This window comes from Glycine soja, chromosome 3, assembly GCF_004193775.1.
Source record: "Glycine soja cultivar W05 chromosome 3, ASM419377v2, whole genome shotgun sequence".
Classification (NCBI taxonomy): Eukaryota; Viridiplantae; Streptophyta; class Magnoliopsida; order Fabales; family Fabaceae; genus Glycine; species Glycine soja.
In genome coordinates this window covers 5,163,529-5,187,119 of record NC_041004.1, presented here as the reverse complement: position 1 = coordinate 5,187,119, position 23,591 = coordinate 5,163,529, and the positions used below count along the sequence as shown (strand labels likewise).

At 29.8% G+C, this 23,591-nt stretch overlaps 2 protein-coding genes across 2 annotated transcripts; one reads left to right on the top strand and one right to left on the bottom strand.

Annotated features, from left to right (window-relative positions):
* The first annotated feature begins 1,003 nt into the window (after window positions 1-1,003).
* On the top strand, window positions 1,004-3,167 carry LOC114406009. The gene is made up of 4 exons (XM_028368544.1): window positions 1,004-1,165; window positions 1,292-1,417; window positions 1,803-1,973; window positions 2,825-3,167. The coding sequence occupies exons 1-4, from the start codon at window positions 1,085-1,087 to the stop codon at window positions 2,897-2,899; spliced, it is 453 nt and encodes a 150-aa protein (XP_028224345.1). The 5' UTR covers window positions 1,004-1,084; the 3' UTR covers window positions 2,900-3,167.
* Window positions 3,168-14,340: 11,173 nt separating this feature from the next.
* LOC114406008 (non-specific lipid-transfer protein 4-like) lies at window positions 14,341-16,150 on the bottom strand. Its single transcript, XM_028368543.1, has 2 exons — window positions 15,612-16,150; window positions 14,341-14,588 (listed from the first exon to the last, which is right to left on the bottom strand). The coding sequence occupies exons 1-2, from the start codon at window positions 15,965-15,967 to the stop codon at window positions 14,576-14,578; spliced, it is 369 nt and encodes a 122-aa protein (XP_028224344.1). The 5' UTR covers window positions 15,968-16,150; the 3' UTR covers window positions 14,341-14,575.
* Between the last annotated feature and the right edge of the window lie 7,441 nt (window positions 16,151-23,591).

Genomic DNA, 23,591 nt, shown 5'->3' with positions numbered 1-23,591 from the left:
TTAGAGCGAAATCAAGCAAAGGAAGTGAATATGAAATATGAATGTACTAATATTATCAATATAATCATTAATGTTTATGCATGTAAAAAGGGGTGAACGAAATAGTAATTGAACTAGTTACTGTTTCTAAATTTCATACAAGATGACCCTATCTTTTTATCACCAAAAAAAGAAAAAGGAGACCCTATCTTGCTCTATAATTTTCGGCATATTAACCTAGCTAGCCTCTCGACTTCAACCCATGTTTGAGGTGTTTTTTTCTTTGCACTCTTTTACTCTTAATGTTGATGTGAGATATTGGTAGTTTAAACAAATATACATTTTTTAAGATAAACAAATATACGTAGTTATCCTTAAAAGGAAAAACAAAAAAAAGTGGGTTAAAGGAAAGTTTATGAAGGAGGTACTTACATTGGCATTTAGTTGTTTATGATTTGTAACACCATAATACTTTTGGCTTTATATAATTGTCTAAGTCCTTGAGTCTAGAATCTAGAACAGGACGTATCATAAAGGAAGATCAGTTACAATAAAACTGGTCTTAATTCTGGTGGAATGAAAAGAAAACCCATTATGTAAGTATAGGCTGGAAAAGGAAAGAAAGATTATGTAAGTATAGGCTGGAAAAGGAAAGAAAGACATAAGGATTGGACTTATAAAGATAACGTGAGTTTGAATCTTCTTACATAACATATTATTAATTATTAACATTTGCTTAAAATTCATGTGTGCTACTCTCGTGTACATGTTTGGAAACATGATAAGGGATCACTGAGATCAGTGACCACTCCAAATATACCAATTTGCAATTGAACATGAAATATTTTTCGGTAACATATTTTGAATATAAAAAATTCTTGAGAAATATCCAATGGCAAGGCCAATTTCGTAATTCAGTTTTCAAAAGCATAATTTAGTGGGGAATATGTAGGTAGTCGTCAGGGAAATAAACAAGAGATAACAAATATTATTTACACCCACCCTTCCTATATATATAAAAAAGAAAGCCCCCTAAGCCTCATGGGAAAGGAAAGCCATCGAGAAACCAAAAACCAAAATCAATTAGAGGAAAGTTGGAAGAAGCATGGATTCTAGGCGGCGTAGTAAAAAAGCAGCTATGCAACGCAAGTTGCAACAACTTCGATCGGTTACAAATTCCAGTGCTGTAATTCACTCTACACACTGATTATAATATATATGATGCATATTAACTTTGGCTTTCAATGCTTCTTTAGCATAAATCAAGAGTTTTTCATTAGTTTTTGACTTTATTTTTTGGTTAATTTGGCAGGTGAACAAAGCCTCAATTATTGTGGATGCCACCAGATACATAGAGGAGCTGAAGCAAAAAGTTGATGGGTTGAACTCAGAGCTTGGAACCGCTGAATCATCCATCTCCCAAGACGAACTTCCCATGGTGCTTATTGTTTTCATACTTTTTTTTTTTCATTTTTGAAAGCAAAAGAAATTTTATTAAAGGGTTACAAGGATACTCCAACCTGCATACATATAACAGTTGCATGACTTACTTTTTCGGATAAAACTTACATATTTATTTATAAGTGTTGTATCTGTGCAATTCTCTAATCAAAATCAAAATTTTATCTTGATAATTGGCGTGATAAAAGTTTGCATTAAAAGTTACGCATATTATCAAAGTGAATCTTTGATTCTTATTAGAGAATATTACTAACAATATCTGATGAGTTGTAAAAAGATTTTTTTTTCTCTAGCTCTCTCTCATTAATCTATAACATAACACATGTTTAACACTTTCTATATTTTTTCTTAAAATTTCATAGGTCACCGTAGAAACCCTAGAAAGGGGATTCCTCATTAATGTGTTTTCAGAAAGGAATTGCCCCGGTATGCTTGCGGCAATACTCGACGCCTTTGAAGAACTGGGACTTGATGTGCTTGATGCTAGGGTTTCTTGCGAAGACACCTTCCAGCTTGAAGCTGTCGGAGGAGAAGTAAGATAATACACTAGGATACATGATCATCTAATTCCTTCCTACCTTAATATATTTGCCTTCTTTTGTTTTCCTTTGGAATAATTTTTAATTGTCTAAAATCAGGTCACAATTATTGGCTTAAATACCAATGACTTGTGAAACTTTTAATATATATATATATATATATATATATATATATATATATATATATATTACTTTTTTTTGTTTCATTTATATATTTTATAGTATTCTTCTTTTAATTTTCCTTGCTAAATAATTTTAACCGTGTAAAAGGGGCTCACAATTCATGGCTTAGTTAATGGGATTACATCACTTGTGAAACCAACACAATAGTTCATATTCTCCTGAAATAAAAACAGTAAATTAAGAAGAAGGAAAAAGGAAAATAATCAAAATATCACGCGTGAGTTGTACAACTTTGGTTTGAGCGACATATCTAAAATTCTAGCTTCATAGTCCGAACTCCAAAGTACTGACATAATAATGAGTGTGGCTCCCATATATGGATTCGTTTAACCGTGTTCTGTAGTTGCATGGGCCGTGTATCCGCCAATAAAGCATGAATAACACTACTATTTTGTAGATATAGTTTATGTAACAAATTATACAATTTAAGAAAAAATATGTAGGATAGAGAACATTAGATAAGAGATGTGATGAAATAGAAAAAAAATTCAAAAAAGCATTTTAAGAAAATTATTATAAGTGTTTCAGTACTCGTGAAGTAGACAGCTATATTATCCATCTTTTGTCATGGAGTTAACTGGTTAATTGAATGGTGCACCTGAAAATTCTCCTATATGATTTTGATACATGTGTAACACTGGATAAACCTGTTGGTTTTGCAGAGTCAAGAGAATGAAAGCATCGACGCGCAAGTAGTGAAGCAAGCAGTGCTTCAAGCAATCCAAAACATGAATTAGTCGATCGAAGAACACATTTGCCTAAGAAGAATGTACCTCAGACACTCTTAATTTCTTAAACTCTTTGTATTAAATATAAAAGTTACGTATCCATGTGATGAGAGAATTTAAGTGTTATACTATATTGTGCCAAAAATGTAATTACCTGAATGGCCCTCACATGTGATGTGGCTTCTTCGTTTGTAGGAAAGAATGAATGGACAGGGATCGTCCAGGTTAATTGGTACAATTAATTGGAATTCAATGCGTTTGAAAAAAAAAAAAGGAAGTTAATAATAACTATTTTTTGGCTTGTTAAACACACGCTCATTGTCAACCTATGGCTATATATATATATCAAACTTTAGACTAAAATGAACAGAGGAATTAAACCATTAGAGATTTAAACTATGGAATAAATAAAGAGATAAAATGGTATTTTACGCTAATAATTAGCAAAAAGATTTTGATTTCCAGGATATTGCAGAGTAGAACTATGCAAATGGCCGAAAAATATCAGTATGTATTATTTTGTACTGCTATATATACAAATAGGCTGCTAGCTGTTCCAAGCAAATGTAAGGGAAACATAATGAGAGAAATGCGGTAGAGTGGCTGAAGTTAGTGACGATATACTACATTGTGTTTTTGTGCTTTATTCCTATTCTCACTTTGGTCATTTTTATCTTCAAAATGCTTCATTTTAGGATGATTGCCACTGGCTTATTAGTTATATGGAAGACATATAATGGAATTTATCGAAGCAATTCCACAAGGACAATTAATTAAAAGTTATATTACTTATATCATATATTTTTATAGTATTTTATATTGTTTTTATTTTTTATTTCTTTTTATTACATTGATAATATGATCTCATACTTTTCTTTATTTCTCTTTGTTGTATATCAGTTAAATTCTTCGGTAAGTCCCTATAATCAACATCACTGAAAAAATCCATAATTAAAATTTTGTAATTAAATTCTTACTATGATAACTGTTAATTTAAATATAAATACTCAAGGCTTTAAAGGCTTTATATTTGATCATTTTTTTTATTCCCAATAATTTTTTTAACCTTTTTGTCCCTAATAAATTTTTATTTTGTTTTTAGTCCCTCAAGTGATAAAAAAAATCACTTTTAAAAAAGTGCTATTTAAACAAATTTGAGGATAAAAAAAATATATTGGGAACCAAAACCAAAATTTGATTATTTATCAAGGATAAAAACATATTGATCAATTATAATTTTAAAATTTTAGTAACATGAAATTATTATAATTATAAAATAAAAAAATTATTAAACTTTGTTTTATTATAATTTTGTTTTATTAAATAAAATAATTTTTATTGTGGTAGTAAATACAACCTTGTTTTTATATCAATTATTAGTAATTTTTTACTTGTGTTTCAAAATCACCAAAATATGTGAAAATGATCAGTTACAACCATACTATCGTTGTTGCTGACACACTACATAAAAAGGACAACATTAAAACATTTTTTAATAATTAGAAGGTCAAATTAAACATTTTGAAAATACAAAGAACAAATTGAATATTTTAATTAAAAAAAGAAGAAGAAAAGTAATTTAATCAACCTTAGAAATAATAGACGGTTATAAACTCTATAACCCTAATTAGTTTTACACAATTTCTTAAATTGAGCCATCAATTGACCGCTTGTTCAACTGTTAACATATTGTTTGATATGAAAACAATAGAAATATAAATACGTACTTAAAAGGATAAAGGGAGAGAAATCATTTAGACCTCACAATCATTGAAAAATTATAACACCATAGCTTTGATATTAATCCTTGAACTAGAAGAGTTTAGCTCTTCATCCTCACGAATGTCATGGGAGTACGAGAACAAAAATGAGTAAAACAAATGTAAGAAGTTCCAAATTGTCACAAGGAGACTACACTGACAAAAGTTTTCAAAGAGTTTCTAAACCCTCATTATTAGTAGGTTTCTAAAGTGGACATAAAATAGAAAAAAAAACATATGAAAGGGAAATTGTTAAAAATACCTCCAACATATGTTAAGTATACCTCCCTGGCTTTTTATTTTTCCCAAAAGTACCCTTTTGCAACCACACATCACATACCAGCAATCACAAGTCACACCGAGGGTCGTCTTGAGATTTTTGGTGCCTTGAACAAATAAATTTATTTTGTCCTCATCATCATTATATTTTTTTTTTTACATTTTTTGGTGCAAAACTCATTGATAATCTATCTATAATCAAGATTTTTTAACATCTCTTTTCATAAAAATCAAAGTAAAACTACTTAATGAACCTTGTGACATAATATTTCACAAATAAGATTTTAACATTTTCAATTTCAATAAACTTTTTTTAGTAAATGTAATAACATGAATAGTTGATATTATTCTATAAGTTGTACAACATGCATTAGAAAAACAACTAAATGTCTTTAAAGAACTCAATAAGAAAAAGCTTGATTTTAATTCAATTGTTAAAACCTCTCTAGTGACTTTTAATTCTTCAAACATTTCATTGCCAAGATCATAAGAATTATCATATTTAGATAAATTTCAATTAGTTTTTTAATGTTCCTAATTTATCCATTTTTGACATTTTGCAAATCAATTGAACAAAAAAATAGTTCTCCAATCCTATATTGGCATTGCTACATTATACCATTATATAAAAATTTATTTTAATATTCATATAAGCATAATATAAACTTTAATGTCTCTCTAAAATTAGGATTTTGAATGATCGTCCACCTTGATCGTGCTTAGGATCACTACCGGTCACAACCATTATTGTATATGCATCATAGAGCCATTGTGCACCTTAGATATGCACCCAACCATTATTTTCCTCACATAATTTAATCATATTAGTTGCATTGGTTATCGGAGAATGCCATAGTGGTGTTATTATGTGACTCATGGGTGTGGCGCACCCCCCCTCTCAATGCCGACCCTCTAAATGCCGATGATGCTTGTGGTTGCAAAAGGGCATATTTGGAAATAAAAAATAAAAAGGAAGGTACACCTAACAAATTTTAGGCCAGATTTAGCAATTGCCAATAAAAGGGTCTTGAGGAAGGCCCAAGATACCAAATAAAATGTTCCTAACTGGGCACAAAACAATTGCTAGATATATTGTCTTATTATATTTAGATTGTATGTATCTAATGTATTATAAATATTATATTACCCTTAATATATATATATATATATATATATATATATATATAATATAAATATATATGATTTATATTAATTTATGTAATGTATTTCTCTCTATGTATATGTATTTTATATAACATTTATATTATGTTACTGTACAATATTCAATTTTTATTATATATAATACATAAAATAATTTATAGAATTTATTTACGTAATTTATTGCAGTTATGAATTATGAATTATGTTAGCTATTGTGCTATGGCTACCAAGGTCTAGGTCACCTTGGCGTGTGCAATTATTCATGACCAGGCATTCTATAACGTCTCTCAAATATTATTTATAGTAAAATATGAAAAATTATAGGGATGTAAATGAGTCAAGTTCAGTTGAATTTGGTTAAATTCATTATTCAATTCAATAAAAAAATTTAGGTTGTATTGGGTTAGATTTGAGTGATTTTATTGTTAAACCAATCCGGTCGTGAACGAATTGAATTGAATTGGATCAATTGGGTCATAACACTTAAAAATTATTTTTTATTTTGTAAAATTAAAATTCCAGAATAAATTTAATCATGTCATGTTTGAGTACAAACTTTAATAATACATTTTTGAATTGTAGCACACACTGTGAAGATTGAAGAGGATGAACAAGAAGGTTTAGAACCAAACATGAAAGTTGGAGCTTCAACCTTCAACCTTTAGCAGCAATGACTCTAGTGAAGAGGACGAACAAGAGCTTCACAAAATCAACACCCCTAAACGAAACCCAAAGATGAAAATAAAGATGACATACAAGAGCTTTAGTGAAGAGGATGAAGAGTGAGAGCTTTAGCCTTCAAAACTCAGAGATGAAAACTCGTTAGCAACAATGAAGAGGACGGACAAGAGCTTCAACCATTAGAATCGTGCTTCCGATAGCCTTCAGCACCAATGACAATGATCAACAACATCAATAGAGGTGGTGATGACAACAACTGTGAACCTTAATCTTGTGTGGTTGGGGAGCGATGCAAGAAGAGAACCTTATAGGCTTTCTATTTTCTTTTGTGAGAGACTAAGTGAGTGTGAGAGTGAGAGTGTTACTTCACTTGTGCCTATATATGAACAAATCTTAATTGGGTTAGGACAAGTTTGACATGAATCCTTAAAAAACCCAATCCAAATTGATTGCGTCGGTTTGGATTTACAAGTTACCCGAGCAATGAACACCCTTAATGAGCCAACAACAAAACTAAAAAAATATTATTAAAAGAAAACTGCAAAAATTAAAGAAAGTAAAGTGGCAAGGAATTATTATATTTATCTTCAATATTACATGCACCAACCAACAAAGACAAATTTTAGTGAATACAAAAACATAACTAGAACAAAGTTTGGGACGACGACTATACATATGCTGCTACAAAGATGCTAGTCGCATAAGTGTAGACCTCAACAACCCTTTTATTTATTAACTCTATAACAAAATCATATATAGTTTTGTGCGATTGAAAATTTCCCTTCCGTTTCTTCCTCCCCAGATCCATGATTCATTACATGATCTTGCAACATTTTCTTGGGGATTACAGCAACAGGTTGTGGAGTGCCAGTCATGTGTTGTTGATCATCCCTTTGAACTTGAGGGGTGTGAATTAAAACCAATCTTTCACTTGATGTGGAAGGTTGAAACTCTATATAATCAATTTCGAAACCTAAGTCCCTCAATTGATCATTCCCACTTATCAAGTTCTTTTCAAAAAACTAGGCATTTCTTGATTCCACAATCCTAGTAATATGACATAGATAGTAAAACCTATAACCTTTAGATCTTTCGGCATATCCAATGAAATACCCAATAATAGTCCTCGGGTTAAGTTTCTTCTCTTGTGGGTTATATATTCTCACCTCAGATGGACAACCCCAAACGTGCATATGTTTCAAACTCTGTTTCCAACTTTTAAACAACTCAAAAGGTGTCTTTGGGACAACCTTGGTTGAAACACGATTTAATATATACACTGTCATCTTTAGTGCTTAAGCCCACAAGGATTTAGAAAGATTGGAGTTGCTAAGTATACTCCGTACCATGTTCAATAATGTTTGGTTCCTTCTTTCTACCGCACCATTCTGATTTGGAGAACCAGACATAGTGTATTGGGCAACAATCCCATGTTCTTGAAGAAACTTTGCAAAAGGACCAGGTGCTTGTCCATTCTCAGTATGTCTACCATAATATTCTCCACCTCTATTTGATCTCACTATTTTTATTTGCTTGCCACATTGGTTCTCAACTTCATCCTTAAAGACTTTGAAGGTATCCAATGCTTCATTTTTGTTATGAAACAAATAAACATTCATATATCATGAATAATCATCTATAAAGGTGATAAAATATTTCTAACCATGTGCATCCATATTTGTACAATAAATATCAGTATGAATTATTTCTAATATGCTTGAACTCCTGTTAGCACCTTTCTTAGACATGTTGGTTTGATTACCCTTAATGTAGTCCACACAAGTCTTAAAGTCAACAAAATCTAAAGTATTGAGTACCATCTTTCACTAACCTTTTAATCCTCTCAATGGAGATATGTCCTAATCTTCGGTGTTATAACATAGAGGAATTCTCATTAATATTACACCTTTTAATACCAGTTAGAACATGCATTAAACTATAAGTGACATAATTTTGTAAACCAAGAAGATAAAGACCATCAAACAAGATATCATTCCCAACACATTGAGAATTATAAAATAACTCAAATGATGTGTCTTTAAAATCAAAGAAATATCCAAAAGGTTACGAGTTTGGAAATAGAAATTAAGTTTCGAGAAAAACTTGGTACATAAAAGGTCCTTTCTAATTTGAAAATAAAGTCACTACTTAAAGTTGAAATTCAAGTTCCAATAGCCTCCACAGGTGAGCCTAACTTATTGTCTAATAAAATGCTTTGCCCACTTCCCACTGGCTTCCTTAGGTTTTGCATACCTTGTAAAGAATTTGTAATATGGATAGTAGATCTAGAATCAATCCGCCAGGTGTTAATGTTAACACTAGCCATATTAGATTCATAACATACGAATGAGATTGATTTACATTTTTACTTAAGTCATTTCTGGAATCTAGGAAAATTCTTTTTCATGTGTCCCTTCTTTTTACAAAAGAAACACTTTGCCACCTTTTTAATATCAGCTTGGGGTGGTATTTTACCATTCCCCTTCTGATTAGCTTGAGACTTAGATGCTTTGTTCTTCCCACAAACAATTGTCAGTAATGCACTCTCACCCATCTCCATTACAAGCCTTTCTTCTTTCTGAACACATATGCTCATTAATTCATTAATAGATCATTTGTCCTTATGTGTGTTGTAGGAAATCTTAAATGACCCATATTCCTGCGAAAGGGTATTCAAAATGAAGTGCACCAGGAAGGACTCAGACATGTCAACCTCCAATTTCTTAAGTTGAGCTAAAATATCTCGCATTTGCATTATGTACTTACGCACACCTTTTACACTAGTGAGCTAGAGAGAGGAGAACTTCATTATCTGGGTGCTTGCTAAAGCCTTATCTGAAGTGATGAACTGGTCATCAATGGCCTTAAACAAGTCTCGGGCCTTTTCATGTTGGTCGACAGAATCACGTATCTTGGTCGAGATTTTGGTCTTAATAAACATCACGCTGAGCTGGTTGGATCACTCCCACCACTCATATAGCACAACAATAATTGAACTACTTTCATCAGTGATTGCAGGTGGTTCGTTTTTTCTTATAGCATAGTCTATGTCCATCCATCCCAATTGCAGAAGAATTCTCTCCTTCCATATCTTATAGTTATCTCCTTTGAGTTTCGGAACATCACATTGAATATAAAAAAAAAACTAACAGATTGAGAAGCTACAAAATTCAAAGGCTTATGTCAAAATTTGAGGTACATTAATCTTAATTGTATGTTTTACCAATGTAAACATACTAGAAAATTGAATCTTATGACATAAAAATTGCCTGTGGGCTAAATTTTTAATTTAATAAGAAACAATTAAACTTTATGATAGAATAATCAAATTACATACTCAAATTCATGCTTTACGGGTAAAACATGAAAACAATTTAATTTTCTATCACAAATATTTACTTTATGATAAAATTAACAAATTATACATACCTCATGATCCCTGTGGGTAAACCATGAAGAATAATATGTCATTTTATCCCAATTAGTTATACAAATATAAGAAAAATTTCTGTGGGATAAAATTCATTATATAAAGTACAAATAATCACAATATTATGTCTAATTCCTTATATGATCTTTAAACAACTTAATATATAATTTTAATCAAATTATAGATGTTGTGACTAATCCATAATTAATCAAAATTATAAAGATCACTTAGACATAAAACTTAATTATATGAGAATAAATCATATTATGCATTTCAAGATCAAGATATAATACAATGATGAATAAAATTCTCATATATAATTTCATAATTGAAACATAATATTATGCATTTGATTTCATATATATATATATATATATATATATATATATATATATATATATATATATATATATGCATAGAATAAATTTTTTTCCAAAATATATTCATGCATAAAATTAAATAAATCAAAACTCCATAAATTATAAAGGTAAACACAATAAGGATATAACATATGAAAAAAAGTTATAAAAAAAAACTTTCAATGATCTAGTGACTTGTGCATATTCCAGTATCTTATAAGTCATGGGTTCGAAACCCAACTAATGCAAAAATGGTGCATTTTTTGTTTTTTTATAACAAAAACACTATTCATCATCTTCAACCTCTAGCGGGTCAAACCCGACCCATATGTAGACTCGGTCGATTCTCACTCATTTGGGCACCGAAAATGGATAAGGCAAAGGCAACTAAGGCTCTGATACCAAATGTTAAACTAAATTTTTTAACCTGTAATGTTACAAACTACAAAACAAAACACGTCATTAACAAATTGCGAAAAAACAAAAATCAAAATGTATCTCTAGCCATTGTCATGAAAGAGCTGTCTTGTTTTGATTCTTCTAAGCTCTCTCTCTATTTGTAGATGGTGTATAAGAAGAAATTAAAAGACGTGAGTTCAGGAACCAAATACATGTATTATATGTAAGTATTCTATCATCAAGAATACATTTAGTAGTCATTACCACTCATTAGTGATCATCACCACCCATTAGTAACCATTCAATATTTGACTTTTCAATTACAAAACTAATGGAACATTTTATTTTTCAAAACGGACAGACCAAATTATTACATAACTGTGAAATAAAATTAATGTTTTCAAATGTATTAGAGCATGTGTATCATTGCTCTTTACTCTAGCTTTAGGTATTTTAGCGATACTAATATTTAAGTATGTACAATACATAAGGTAAATTCTGTACAAAAAAAACATAAAATAGGCACTGGTGCTAGCCATGGCGTTGAGGGACTTCACGCCGTTTCAGCACCCGACATCGTGTTCCGCCGATTCAAAAATAAATGAGGCACGGAGCCATGACCGTGGTGACTTTCCCGCATGCGATGATATTTGCCATGGGTGCAGTGATCACCACAACCATGCACATCACCGCAACAACGCATGCAAACTTGAGGCAAGCCATCACTACTCAGAGAACAAATGACAGTTATTTGGTGAAGTGTTTATTTGCTTGGACGTGGAATTTCTTGCTTCTTTAATTTCCTTGGTGAGTACAAGCCTAGGGTTTATATATAACATAACAGACCAATAGGATAGGGGTTGTATATGTGTAGTTGAGTCTAGGTAAAAGAACTAATTCTCCTAAATATAATTAATTAATGTTTGAATCTTGTTAGAAGAATGAGACATTCATATTACATTTGATTAAGTTGAAATAATTTTGTTAGTTGATTTATGTATTTGACGTAGGTGGTGGGCTGGTGGCTATTGAGTATGCATGTGGCAGCCTTTTGTTTGTGGGTCAATGTGCTCAATTTGCTATATATATATATATCAACGTTGTGTTGTATATTCTCTAATCTTCGATCACCTGGCTCAATATGAGACGTTTGATTTGGTGTGAGCAAATACTGTTGAATAGGGATGATTAAGGCATATGGTCACAGGACATATTTTGCTCTTCCAATTTACTGCCCTCAAACGACTAAATTAAACTTATGAATTGGTTACCCAACACACCATGTTTACAAGCAAAACCACTAGCATAGTCCCCCACTATTGATCTAGAATAGAACGATAAATGTTCACGTCACGGCACCGAATTTGGAAGGGAATTTCTAACTTGATGTATCTCCCCAATTGAATTACTTTGGCCGATTGAATTGCATTTTGATTAGGTAATTAGTTTCTTTTTTGATACATTGCAAATTAATGATGATGGTTACTATATGCTATAATGATATGATGATAAGTGAAGACATTTTTTTATTTGTCATTGTTATCATTTTTTAAATAAAAACTGACAATAAAAATACAAAGAAAACATAATGACAAGGATTAAAAAATACTGTAAAGACTAAAAGTAAAAAATTACTAAATTGCTGGGTTCATTTATTTAAATTTTGAAAAAGTTGTTTTATGGATATAAATATAAATTGAAGTAATTAACTTTTTAGAGAAATTATCATTAGTAAAAGTTATTTTTGTTTAGTAACAATTATAACAATAACTTTTATTTTGAGAGATAATTATGTTTTAAAGAAAATAGAAACAACTTTTTAAAATAATAAGAAATTTAATTTTGTTATTGATTCTGTTTATTTATAAGTTTAAGTAAATACATCAATAGTTATTCATTTTTTTTTTCTTTTTTCTTTTTCGCTCTTCAATACATTAATGATAGGAGCCGAAGTAGGCCCAAAATGCACACAAGACTCCAGCACTGGGGAAAAAGAAAAGATTTTTATCTTTCAAAATAAAAGTAATTTTCATGAAAAATAAATGGGCTTATAATTTGAAGTCCATAAGCCTTCAATTGCAAAGTTTACAGCCTGCACATGTGATCCATTAAGTATTTTTCTAAAAACACCTCGCATTCATAATTTTACACCCACTTCCACTTTTTTTTTTTTATTTAAATATATCCTTTCTTTTTGCTTTTAGGAAAATTATTACACCGCATTCTCCTCTGCAAGAGAAGACAAAACTTAAACCCTCTATCGCTGATGTCTAGGGTGAACCACCCTCACAAGTGGTATAGCTGTCGTAAATCGCCGTTGAAGGTGACTTTTGGTGGCAACATTGCTCTCTCTGATGTTGATTTTCTAGTGAACGGTTATAAGTATATTTTATCTTTTTAAAGTGCATTACTTTACTTTAAAGGAGCCAAATCCCTATGTATGTGTTTTATATGTAATATAATATTCTTAGTTTGAGTTGAAACTGCACTTTATCCTCTAAAGAATTTCAACGTTTCCTTTCTAAAGGTTGATCAATGATGAATGTGTCCATTGACCAACTTTAGTTTGAGTTGAAAGGTCTAGGTAAATGTCCCTGCAGCTGACACTGCTTTGTACTTATTTTCTCCCTTTTTTCTTTGGTCTATGAAAGATATTATAATTTTACCTTGATCTCGATCTTTCCAATTCAATTGTACATTCAATCAAATCGCATTTTCTATGAAATTAATTCTCAATATTGTGATATTATATATGCTGAGGTATGTGTGAGATTTTTATTTTTTATTTTTTTTTGTAATTTCAGAAATTCTTGTTAGCTCAAGAAGTACCCAGCAGCAATTCCTAGTTATTTTGCAGGAAGTAAACCACTCACTTAAGTTATCCTTCCTTCGTCCACTAACAATGAAAGTAATATTTTTGGGGTATGCACAAAGTCTTTCAAAAACAAACAAGATCTCCTGGATTGTACTCTTATTAATTAATGGAGTTCTGTACATATACATGGCATCACAGTTACATTATAGTCCAACAAAATGGCCTTACTCCTCAATTGCCCTCTTGTAATTAAGATGAAAGCACCAATTGAGAGGTGGAAGCATGGCAAACTTTTTTAGGTATATGTTCTTTTTGAGAAGAAATTTATGCATGAATATATGTCTTTTATTTTTTTTTTTCCTATTTTCAGACTGCGAACAACATCAGTATATATGATGGTTTTCTCCATATGATGTTTCCAGAAGCTAGAGATACAAATGAAAAAAAGGTTCAGGACTGCATATGAAGGGATAATTTGAAAAGAAGAATAAAAGAGGAAAAGATATTTAAGTAATTTTTTTTCTTGAAGAAAAAGAAAGAAAGGAAGATATATATCTTTAGATAAATATAATTAAGGGACGTGTAAATATTATTAATTGTCAAAAAAGTAAAGTAGCAGAGAACTACATATAGTATTACATGCAACAACAAGTGGAGACAACTAAGGGACTCGCTTAAGTACTAGAGTCCTCATCGCCCTCTCTTTATTTTCATTAATATAAATTTTACAACATTATGATATATAGTATCCTGCGACTGAAAAACTGCCCTGCAGTTTCTTCCTTATACTAGATCCACCCTTCAGAACTTGATGCTGCAATATTGCACAAACCATTAAAGAAATAAACTCAAATAACTACGAAATTTCAAAGTGAAATAACCATCTATGTTCGTCAAGTAAAATAAAGTTACGGTACAAATTAACAAGAACGAATATAAATAATTGATAAACATCTCCCCGCTCCCAACACCACCACCAAAAACAAAATAATTATCAAACATGTGAGACTAGTTCTAAAACTTTGAACAACATTTTAAGAAGAATAATTAATTATAACATATAGATATTTTTCTTATGTCTTTTATTTCCATCAAATCAATTACCAGTCATCACAGTCATTTTATAATCATTATTTTCTTTATTATCCTTCTCTTTCTTCCTTTCACCTACATCCACCCTATTTTTGAGTTTACCATTGTTAGAACTCTTTTAAGTAAGATAAAAGCAGTGAAACATTTTTAACCTATTTTTTTCTTTAAATAATTTATTATATAAATTATGAATAAGTCTCTATAAATAACTAATTAAAACTATGTAACTTTTAAATTTTAATAAAATTTAACCGTCAAATAAAATTAATGTTTTCAGATGTATTAGAGCATGTGTACGTATTATTGCTCCTTACTCTTTAGGTATTTTAGCGAAACTAATATTAAAGTATGTACAATACATAAGGTGATTTCTATAGAAAAAAACATAAAATAAATGTTTCAAAATACAGATAAAAATAAAAAAGATTTAAAGAAATAAAAGGTTAAAATAAACTCCTGAAAACACTTTCATTCATTAAAGAAAACCTCTTAAAAACAACATTATAAAAGAATTTTATAAATACTGTTGTTCAAAAATAGAATATCTCTATGTAGAGAGAGGAAAGGTGTGAGAAATTATTAGGTGATTTTTTATGATAATGTTATGGCGTGTCACATAATTATTAGTCTGGAATATGGATGGTGTGATGCACCTAATAAGCAAAGGATCACTATGAGGTGCTCAATGAAAATGTGAGGAGATTAAACCATGTGAACTATGAAGTGAGTGGTGAGTTTAACATACGTGGCGCAGTTGGTGGAGGTGCTGATCTTGTAAGGGATGTTGACGCCACATTTGCCAGGGAGAGAGGCTGCGTTGCCGGCATTCAAACTCTGTCCCATATTATTGGCAAGGTTTTTCAGGCAATTGCACGCTGCCTGGCGGTCGGCGGTGGTCTTCGCCGCGCCGCTGAGCGACTTCACTCCGTTGCAGCAGGCGTCTGACGGTTTTCCGCCGCTTCGAAGATAACTGAGGCACGGTGACACGTCGCCGGCGACCTGCCCGCACGTGATTGCGGCCTGTGCCATGGGTGTAACACTCATGGCCACAACCATGCACATCATCGCAATCACACATGCAACCTTAAAGCTAGTCATCATTAATCAAAGAAAGAAGCAAACGACAAAACAAATTAAAACTAGTAATATAATGCGTATTTGCTTTGCATGCAATGGAAATTCTTGCTTATTGTTTGGTGAGTGAAGTGGTGCAAGTGTGGGGAGTTATATAGAAGATAAGATAGGACTCCTAGGGCTGTGGGAAGGTAACTAAGGGTTATGGAAAATGCATGTGGCAGTACTGTTTTTTGTTTGTTGGCAGTTGTGCTCAATTTAATGCTAGGTGGTGGTGCATGCATAGTATAATCTTTTGGCACCTGGCTTAATATGTGACGCTTGATTTGGTGTCCCAAATACTACTGAATCGGATGATATATTTAATATTATAGCTTATCCCTCCATACCTTGACAGATTTCGAGGATTGAATTGCATTTCTTTTATTAATTGGTCCTGCAATAACTAGTTTCTTCATGTGTAATATTTTTATACATTTTTTTAGATAAATATACTTATATAATAGTAATAAATAGTTACTTGTAAAATTTATTGATAAATACATTCTTAAAATATCAATATACAAAATTTAGTCATTAAAAGTGAAAAAAATCCGATAAATATATCTAGATATTAATAATAGATTGTGAATAATTATTATAATATAAAAAATTTTATAGTGATGACGATAAAAAGATCGAATTAGTAATTTAATATTTTTTTAACTTAACATATCTCAAATTCACAAACAAAAGTCAATCTACATTTAAAATTTAGATTTGATTATTAATTGAAATTTAAATCATAGTTTTAAGGTTAAAGAGATAAAAGTAAAAAAAAAAGTTAAATAAGAAAAATATAATAAATAATTATTTTTGTATTTGTTTTATTAACTTCAAATTAATGATAAAAACTCGTAAATTAAATTGAGTCTAAAATAAAAAAGGAAACTCGTAAATAATTTTTTTATACTCTCATACTTGATGAAAGATTCAAGTAAAAACAATATTTATTGTAAATTATTATAGTTAAATTATATTCATGAATAATTTTTAGGAAAAATTGTAATTACATTGACACTTTTAATTTGTACAAAAATACTCACCTCCTTTGAAATTATTTTTTTAAGGTTATGATTTTTTAAATGATCAGTTAATAAACAAACTTTTATTATAATTTATGATTTGATGTGATTGCATATACTAATAGAGATTCATATTTTATTATGAAAAATCTATAAAAAAATAATTAAATAAATAGTGTTTGATTAAACAAAAATCATGATTTTCTTATCGTTTTATAGTAATTTTTTTTACTTCGCTTAAAATTTTTATAATGGAAACAAAAACTTACCAATATGATATAGCTTTTCGAGAATTTTGTTGCAATCATTATAAATTTTTTTAAATTATAATAATTAATCACAATCTACTATTAACGTTCGGATATATTTGTCATATTTTTTTCACTTTCGGAAACTAAATTTTATATTTTTATCTCTTAGGGACACATTTGTAAGCAAAATGAGAAGACGAAAAGTAAAAAAATAATAATATTATATGACAAATATGTCCCTATGCTGACAAATAGAGATGACCACATTGACAATCATTCATGTTAGTGACGATTTGTCCCTATGTGTCATATAAGTTATTTTATTAACGGTAACAGACGGAAGTTAATGATTGGATATACTTGTTGCATGTTTTACATTTTCAAGGACTAAATTTTATATTTTTATCTTTCAGGGAAACATTTGTGAGCGAATTACACATTTAAAGACAAAAATGACTATTTATCCTAAATTATACAATAATTTTTACAACTAGCAAGCAGAGAAAGAGGTTTTGATTTTTGAAAAAAACAACCAATGGAGAGGAAAGAAAAAATATATAATAAATGATATAGAGAGAAATAGACGCAAAAATGATGTAAATTTTATTTTATGTGTATTATTTTTTTATAAATAAGAAAGATAGAAAAAATAGAAAACAAAAAAAGAAAAAATATAAAATAACAAGTGATATGATAACAAAAGAGAAGAATAATGAAGTTATTGTATAGTTTCTGGATGAACATAATATCTCTACAATTTATCAAAAACGTAAAATTATGTGTGGTGAACAAAATATCTTTATTTTAGAAAAAAAAAAAAGGAATCTGATTTACTTTGGGGAGGATGACATTACCCACTCAAGGTTGGGCAACAAAAAATTGTCGTCAACAAATTGTAACGTGTTAACATTTATACCATCCTTTCTCATCCCAAGTGTTATTGATCATGTTCCATTTTGATCGACCGATTCAATCGGTTTGAATGAAAATCGGTCACCTATCATGTTTGAGCCACTTATTTGATCACAAATGTATTCAAATTGGTATGAGCTGGTCAGTGTTTAGCAAAACTAGTGACGCACAAGTCAATTGTGAACAGGCTAGCTTATGATTTTGCACACTTTTCACGCTTTTCGGTGCCTATGAAACCCTTAATGTCTGGTGTTTCTGTGTGTTGTCTCCACGCTACCTTTTTAACTTCAAATAACCACACACTCACTTCAGTGATTACAAATGAAATTATCAATTTAAAATCCTTCTTTTATTACTTAATTTGATCCCAAAGACTGATGATCCACAAATTCTTAGGAATTTTAGACTAATTTTTTTAGTGGGTTGCATGTAAAATATTCGGGCTAAAGTCTTTGCAAGAAGACTCAAGGTGGTGTTGCCTAAGGCGATTAATGCTAGACACAGTGATTTCTTACAAGGTCACACATTAATTTGTTGCACAGTATCATGGTGGCAAATGAGATGGTTGATTAGGCAAAGAGGAGAATGAAGAAATTCTTGATGTATAATGTAGACTATGAGAAGAAATATGATTTAGTATCTTAGGGTTTTTAATTTCAACTATTATGCTACATAGGTTGCTTTTGGGGAGCAGTGAATTCATGAGTAGTGGATCAAAGGATGTTTGATATCTACTTTATATCTCTATTTTGATTAACGGCAGTCGCTCAAAGGATTTTTCTCCTCATAGAGGTCTCAAACAAAAAGATTCCCTATCATTATTTTTGTTTACTATTATGACGGCGGGATTAATTGGTATGATGAGGGAAGCAATTAGAGATAACTTGTTTAAAGGGGACCTTATGGGTATGAAGGGCATTGAAATTGACTTGCTGCAATATATGTTGATGAGAGAATGTTCTTAATTTGGAGATGCTACACATAGTTGTCATTCCATTAACAAAATAGTGTTTGGATGGAGCGATTCAGAAGTGAAATTCATTTTTTTTAAGGAACTTAAAAAAATTCATAATAAAATAATTTGTTTGAATAAAATATTTGAAAAAATATTTAGTTTTTAGTATTTTTATGACTCATTTTAATTGATTAAAACAATGAGATTTTAAATTCTCTAAAAAAATATAGAATTTGAAATTTTTTTTGGAGATGATAACTCTAACTTATGTTCTTACTCGCGATTCTTTCTCATTCAACACTTGCAACAACGGGTGAACAAAGTTTTTATGGCCGATATTGATATAAGTTATTTTTCACTAACGTTGGCCTATGTTTTTTCAATCAGAATTTTTTTGTGTGATATTAACCAAAATTATTTTTTTATCGATGTCGGCTAATATTTTTTTTAGATGATGTTGGTTAGAGTTATTTTCTCATTGACGTTAGTCAAGAGAATTTTTTGCACAACCATGCACATCATCGCAACCACACATATGCAACCTGAAAGCTAGACATCACTAATCAAAGAAAGAAGCAAATGACAAAACAAATTAAAACTAGTAGTATAATGAGTATTTGCTTTGCATGCAATGGAAATTCTTGCTTATTGCTTGGTGAGTGAAGTGGTGCAAGTGTGGGGGGTTATATAGGAGATAAGATAGGACTCCTAGGGCTGTGGGCAACGTAACTAAGGGTTATCTAGAATGCATGTGGCAGTACAGTTTTTTGTTTGTAGGAATTTAATGCTAGGTGGTGGTGCATGCATGGTATAATCTTTTGGCACCTGGCTTAATATATGACGCTTGATTTGGTGCCCCCAATACAGATTTCGAGGATTGAATTGCATTGCTTTTATTAATTGGTCCTGCAATAACTAGTTTCTTCATTGATATGTGTAATGTTTTTATATATATTTTTAGATAAATATACTTATATTATATAATAGTCATAAATTATATGATAATAGTTATTTTGTATAATTCGTTGACAAATACGTTTATGAAATATGAAAATATAAAATTTACATTGAAAGTGTAAAAAATGTAACAAATATATCTAGATATTAATAATAGATTGTGACTAATTATTATATTTTAAAAAAAATTATAATGTTAACAACAAAAGGATCAAATTAGTAATTTAATATTTTTTAAACTTAACTTATCTCAAATTAACAAATAAAAGACAATGTGAATTTAAAATTTAGATTTGATTATTAATTGAAATTTAGATCTTAGAATTAAGGTTAAACAGGTGAAAGTAAAAAAAAATAAGAAAAAATATAATAAATGATTATTTTTATATTTGTTTTATTAACTTTAAATTAATGAAAAAAACTCGTAAATTAAATTGAGTCTAAAAGAAGAAAAAACTCATTTTATAAATTCATATAATTTTTTTATACTTTCATGTTTAATGAAAGATTTAAGTAAAAAAAAATACTTATTGTAGAGTATTATAATTAAATTACATCCATGAATATTTTTTAGGAAAAATTTCAATTGAATTGACACATTTAATTTGTAAAAAAATACTCACCACCTTTGGAACTATTTTTTTAAGGTTTTGATTTTTTAACTGATTAGTTAATAAAAAATAATTGTGTATGATTTATAAAAAATAATTTAAAAATCAACAAACTTTTATTATAATTTGTAATTTTATGTGATTGCATATACTAATAAATATTCATATTTTATTATGAAAAAATTATAAAAAATAATTAAATAAATAGTATTTGATTAAATAGAAACCATGATTTTCTTATCCTTTTACAGTAAAAAAAAATCTTTTTTATCTTATGTGTTGATAGCTTAAAAATTATATAATGAAACAAAAATTTACCAATATGATATAATTCTCCAAAAATTTTGTCACAATCATTTTACTTTTTTTCAAATTATAATAATTAATCACAATCTACTATTAACGTCCGGATATATTTGTCATATTTTATATACTTTTGTGGACTAAATTTTGTATTTTTATCTTTTAAGGATACATTTATCAGCAAAATAGGAAGATAAAAAGTAAAAAAAAATATTATACGACAAATATGCTCATATGCTGATAATTAGATATGACTATTTTAGTGACAAATTTGTCCCTGTGTGTCATGTAAATTATCTTATTAACGGTGACTGACGGAAGTTAATGATTGAATATATTTTGTTGCAATTTTTTTTACATTTTTAGGGACTAAATTTTATATTTTCATTTTATCTTATGGTTTTGCACACTTTTCAACCTGTACATGCTTCCTGGTGTCTATGAAAACTTTACTGCCTAGTGTTTCTGTGTGTTGTCTCCATGCTACTTTTTTTAACTTCAAATAACCCCACACTCATTTAAGTGATTACAAATGAAATTATCAATTTAAAATCCTTCTTTTATTACTTAATTTGATTCCAAAGACTGATGATCCACATATTCTTAGGAATTTTAGACTCACTTTTTTAGTGGGTTGCATGTATAAAATTCGGGCTAAAGTCTTTGCAAGAAGACTCAAGGTGGTGTTGCCTAAGGCGATTAATGCTAGACAAAGTGATTTCTTAGAAGGTCACACATTAATTTGTTGCACAGTATCATGGTGGCAAATGAGATGATTGATTAGGCAAAGAGGAGAATGAAGAAATTCTTGATGTATAATGTAGACTATGAGAAGAAATATGATTTAGTATATTAGGATTTTTAATTTTCAGCTATTATGCTACATAGGTTGCCTTTGGGAGCAGTGAATTCATGATTAGTGGATCAAAGGATGTTTGATATCTACTTTATATCTCTATTTTACAAAAAGATTCCCTATCACTATTTTTGTTTACTATTATGAGGGTGGGATTAATTGGTAGGATGAGGAAAGTAATTAGAGATAACTTGTTTAAAGGATTTTTGTTTACTATTAAAAATTGAAAAATATTTTTTAATTAATATTTCAAAATTTGATTGTATTTGTTTTCTATAAAGTTTAATATTAAAATTTCAACTATTTAAAATATAAAATTGAAATTTTGCATATGGAGAAAATTAAATTACCCTATTCAAACAAAGAATTTAAAATTGAAGATATTTAAATTAATTTATTCAAAGAAAACATTTGATAAAATGAAAGAAATTAAAATCAACATAATTCAAATTACATGAAATTTTGAAATTTTTGATCCAAACACAAGTTAAGGTAAGAGTATGCTAATTAGATGTTGTGAGCTCATCTCAAGGCTCAAAGTTAACATCTATAAAATCACTTTTGGAGGAGTGGGACTAGGGAGAAATGCTATGGAGTTTTTTTGCTAACATTTTAAATTTTAGGTTAATGTCATTACCTTTCACTTATCGGGTATACCAGTGAGAGCATCCAAGGATGGAGGTGACATGGACACCTATTTTGAGGAATTACAAAAAGTTGGCAAGATGGAAACATAAAGTCTTATCTATTTAGAATAAACATTGTGTAGATTGATACTAGATGTGTTTTCTGTCGCCAACAAGAAGAAAATTAGCCATACTTTGTTTTGTCTTTCTTGTAGTTAGGTTGTACTATTTGAAAATAATGATTTATTTGGCTAAACACCCTCAAAACATTACCTTATAAACCATTGGGCCATTTGGAAGTTTAGGAACAAATGTATCTTTGAAGGGTTAGAGTTTGACAAGAATCATTTGATGTAACACATTCACCTCACTGTGAAGTTTTCGTGGGTGGGATGAAAGTAACACGATGGGAATAGACTTTGCATGGATCGTTTGATACACCGGAAATTCAAAATTCATATTATGGGCAAATTAAGGTCATCTGGGGTAGGTGGATTTTGTTGAATCCGATGTGTTTTTGTTGCTTGACGTGTCTCGTGATAGCCACGCATGTTCAGCCTTGGGTTTAGATATTGGAATTATAGACTTATAAATTATACAGGGACAACATTTTTGGACGGTGGTTATCGTTTTTTACATCGACAAATAATAATTTTTATTTTTAAACAATGGTACCAGCAGTACCATATCATATACAAGCAAAATTGGGTATGTTATCCCCATTCAGGCTCACAAACCCGATACAGTAGGATGGTTAGAAGTTATTAATGACCAAATTGGCATAAATAATTTTCAACCACCAACTTTACATTTAATGCCCCGTAAACCATCTAGAGGTGGCATGATAACTTCAATATATACTTTATATTTTGTAACCATCCAGAGGGGCAGGTGGGAGTGAACATCCCTATACAAGTGCGGATCCTTTGCGATAGATTAGAGCACTATTTAAAACATTAAAACTTTTATTGACTAATCTTAATCTTAAACTATACAACTAATGATATTAGATTCATTTTCTATAATATCCATAAATATACCGATGCAGTATTTTAATAACAATCATGTATATAGAATGGATCTTGTATGATTAGGTATATAATTTAAAATTAAGAT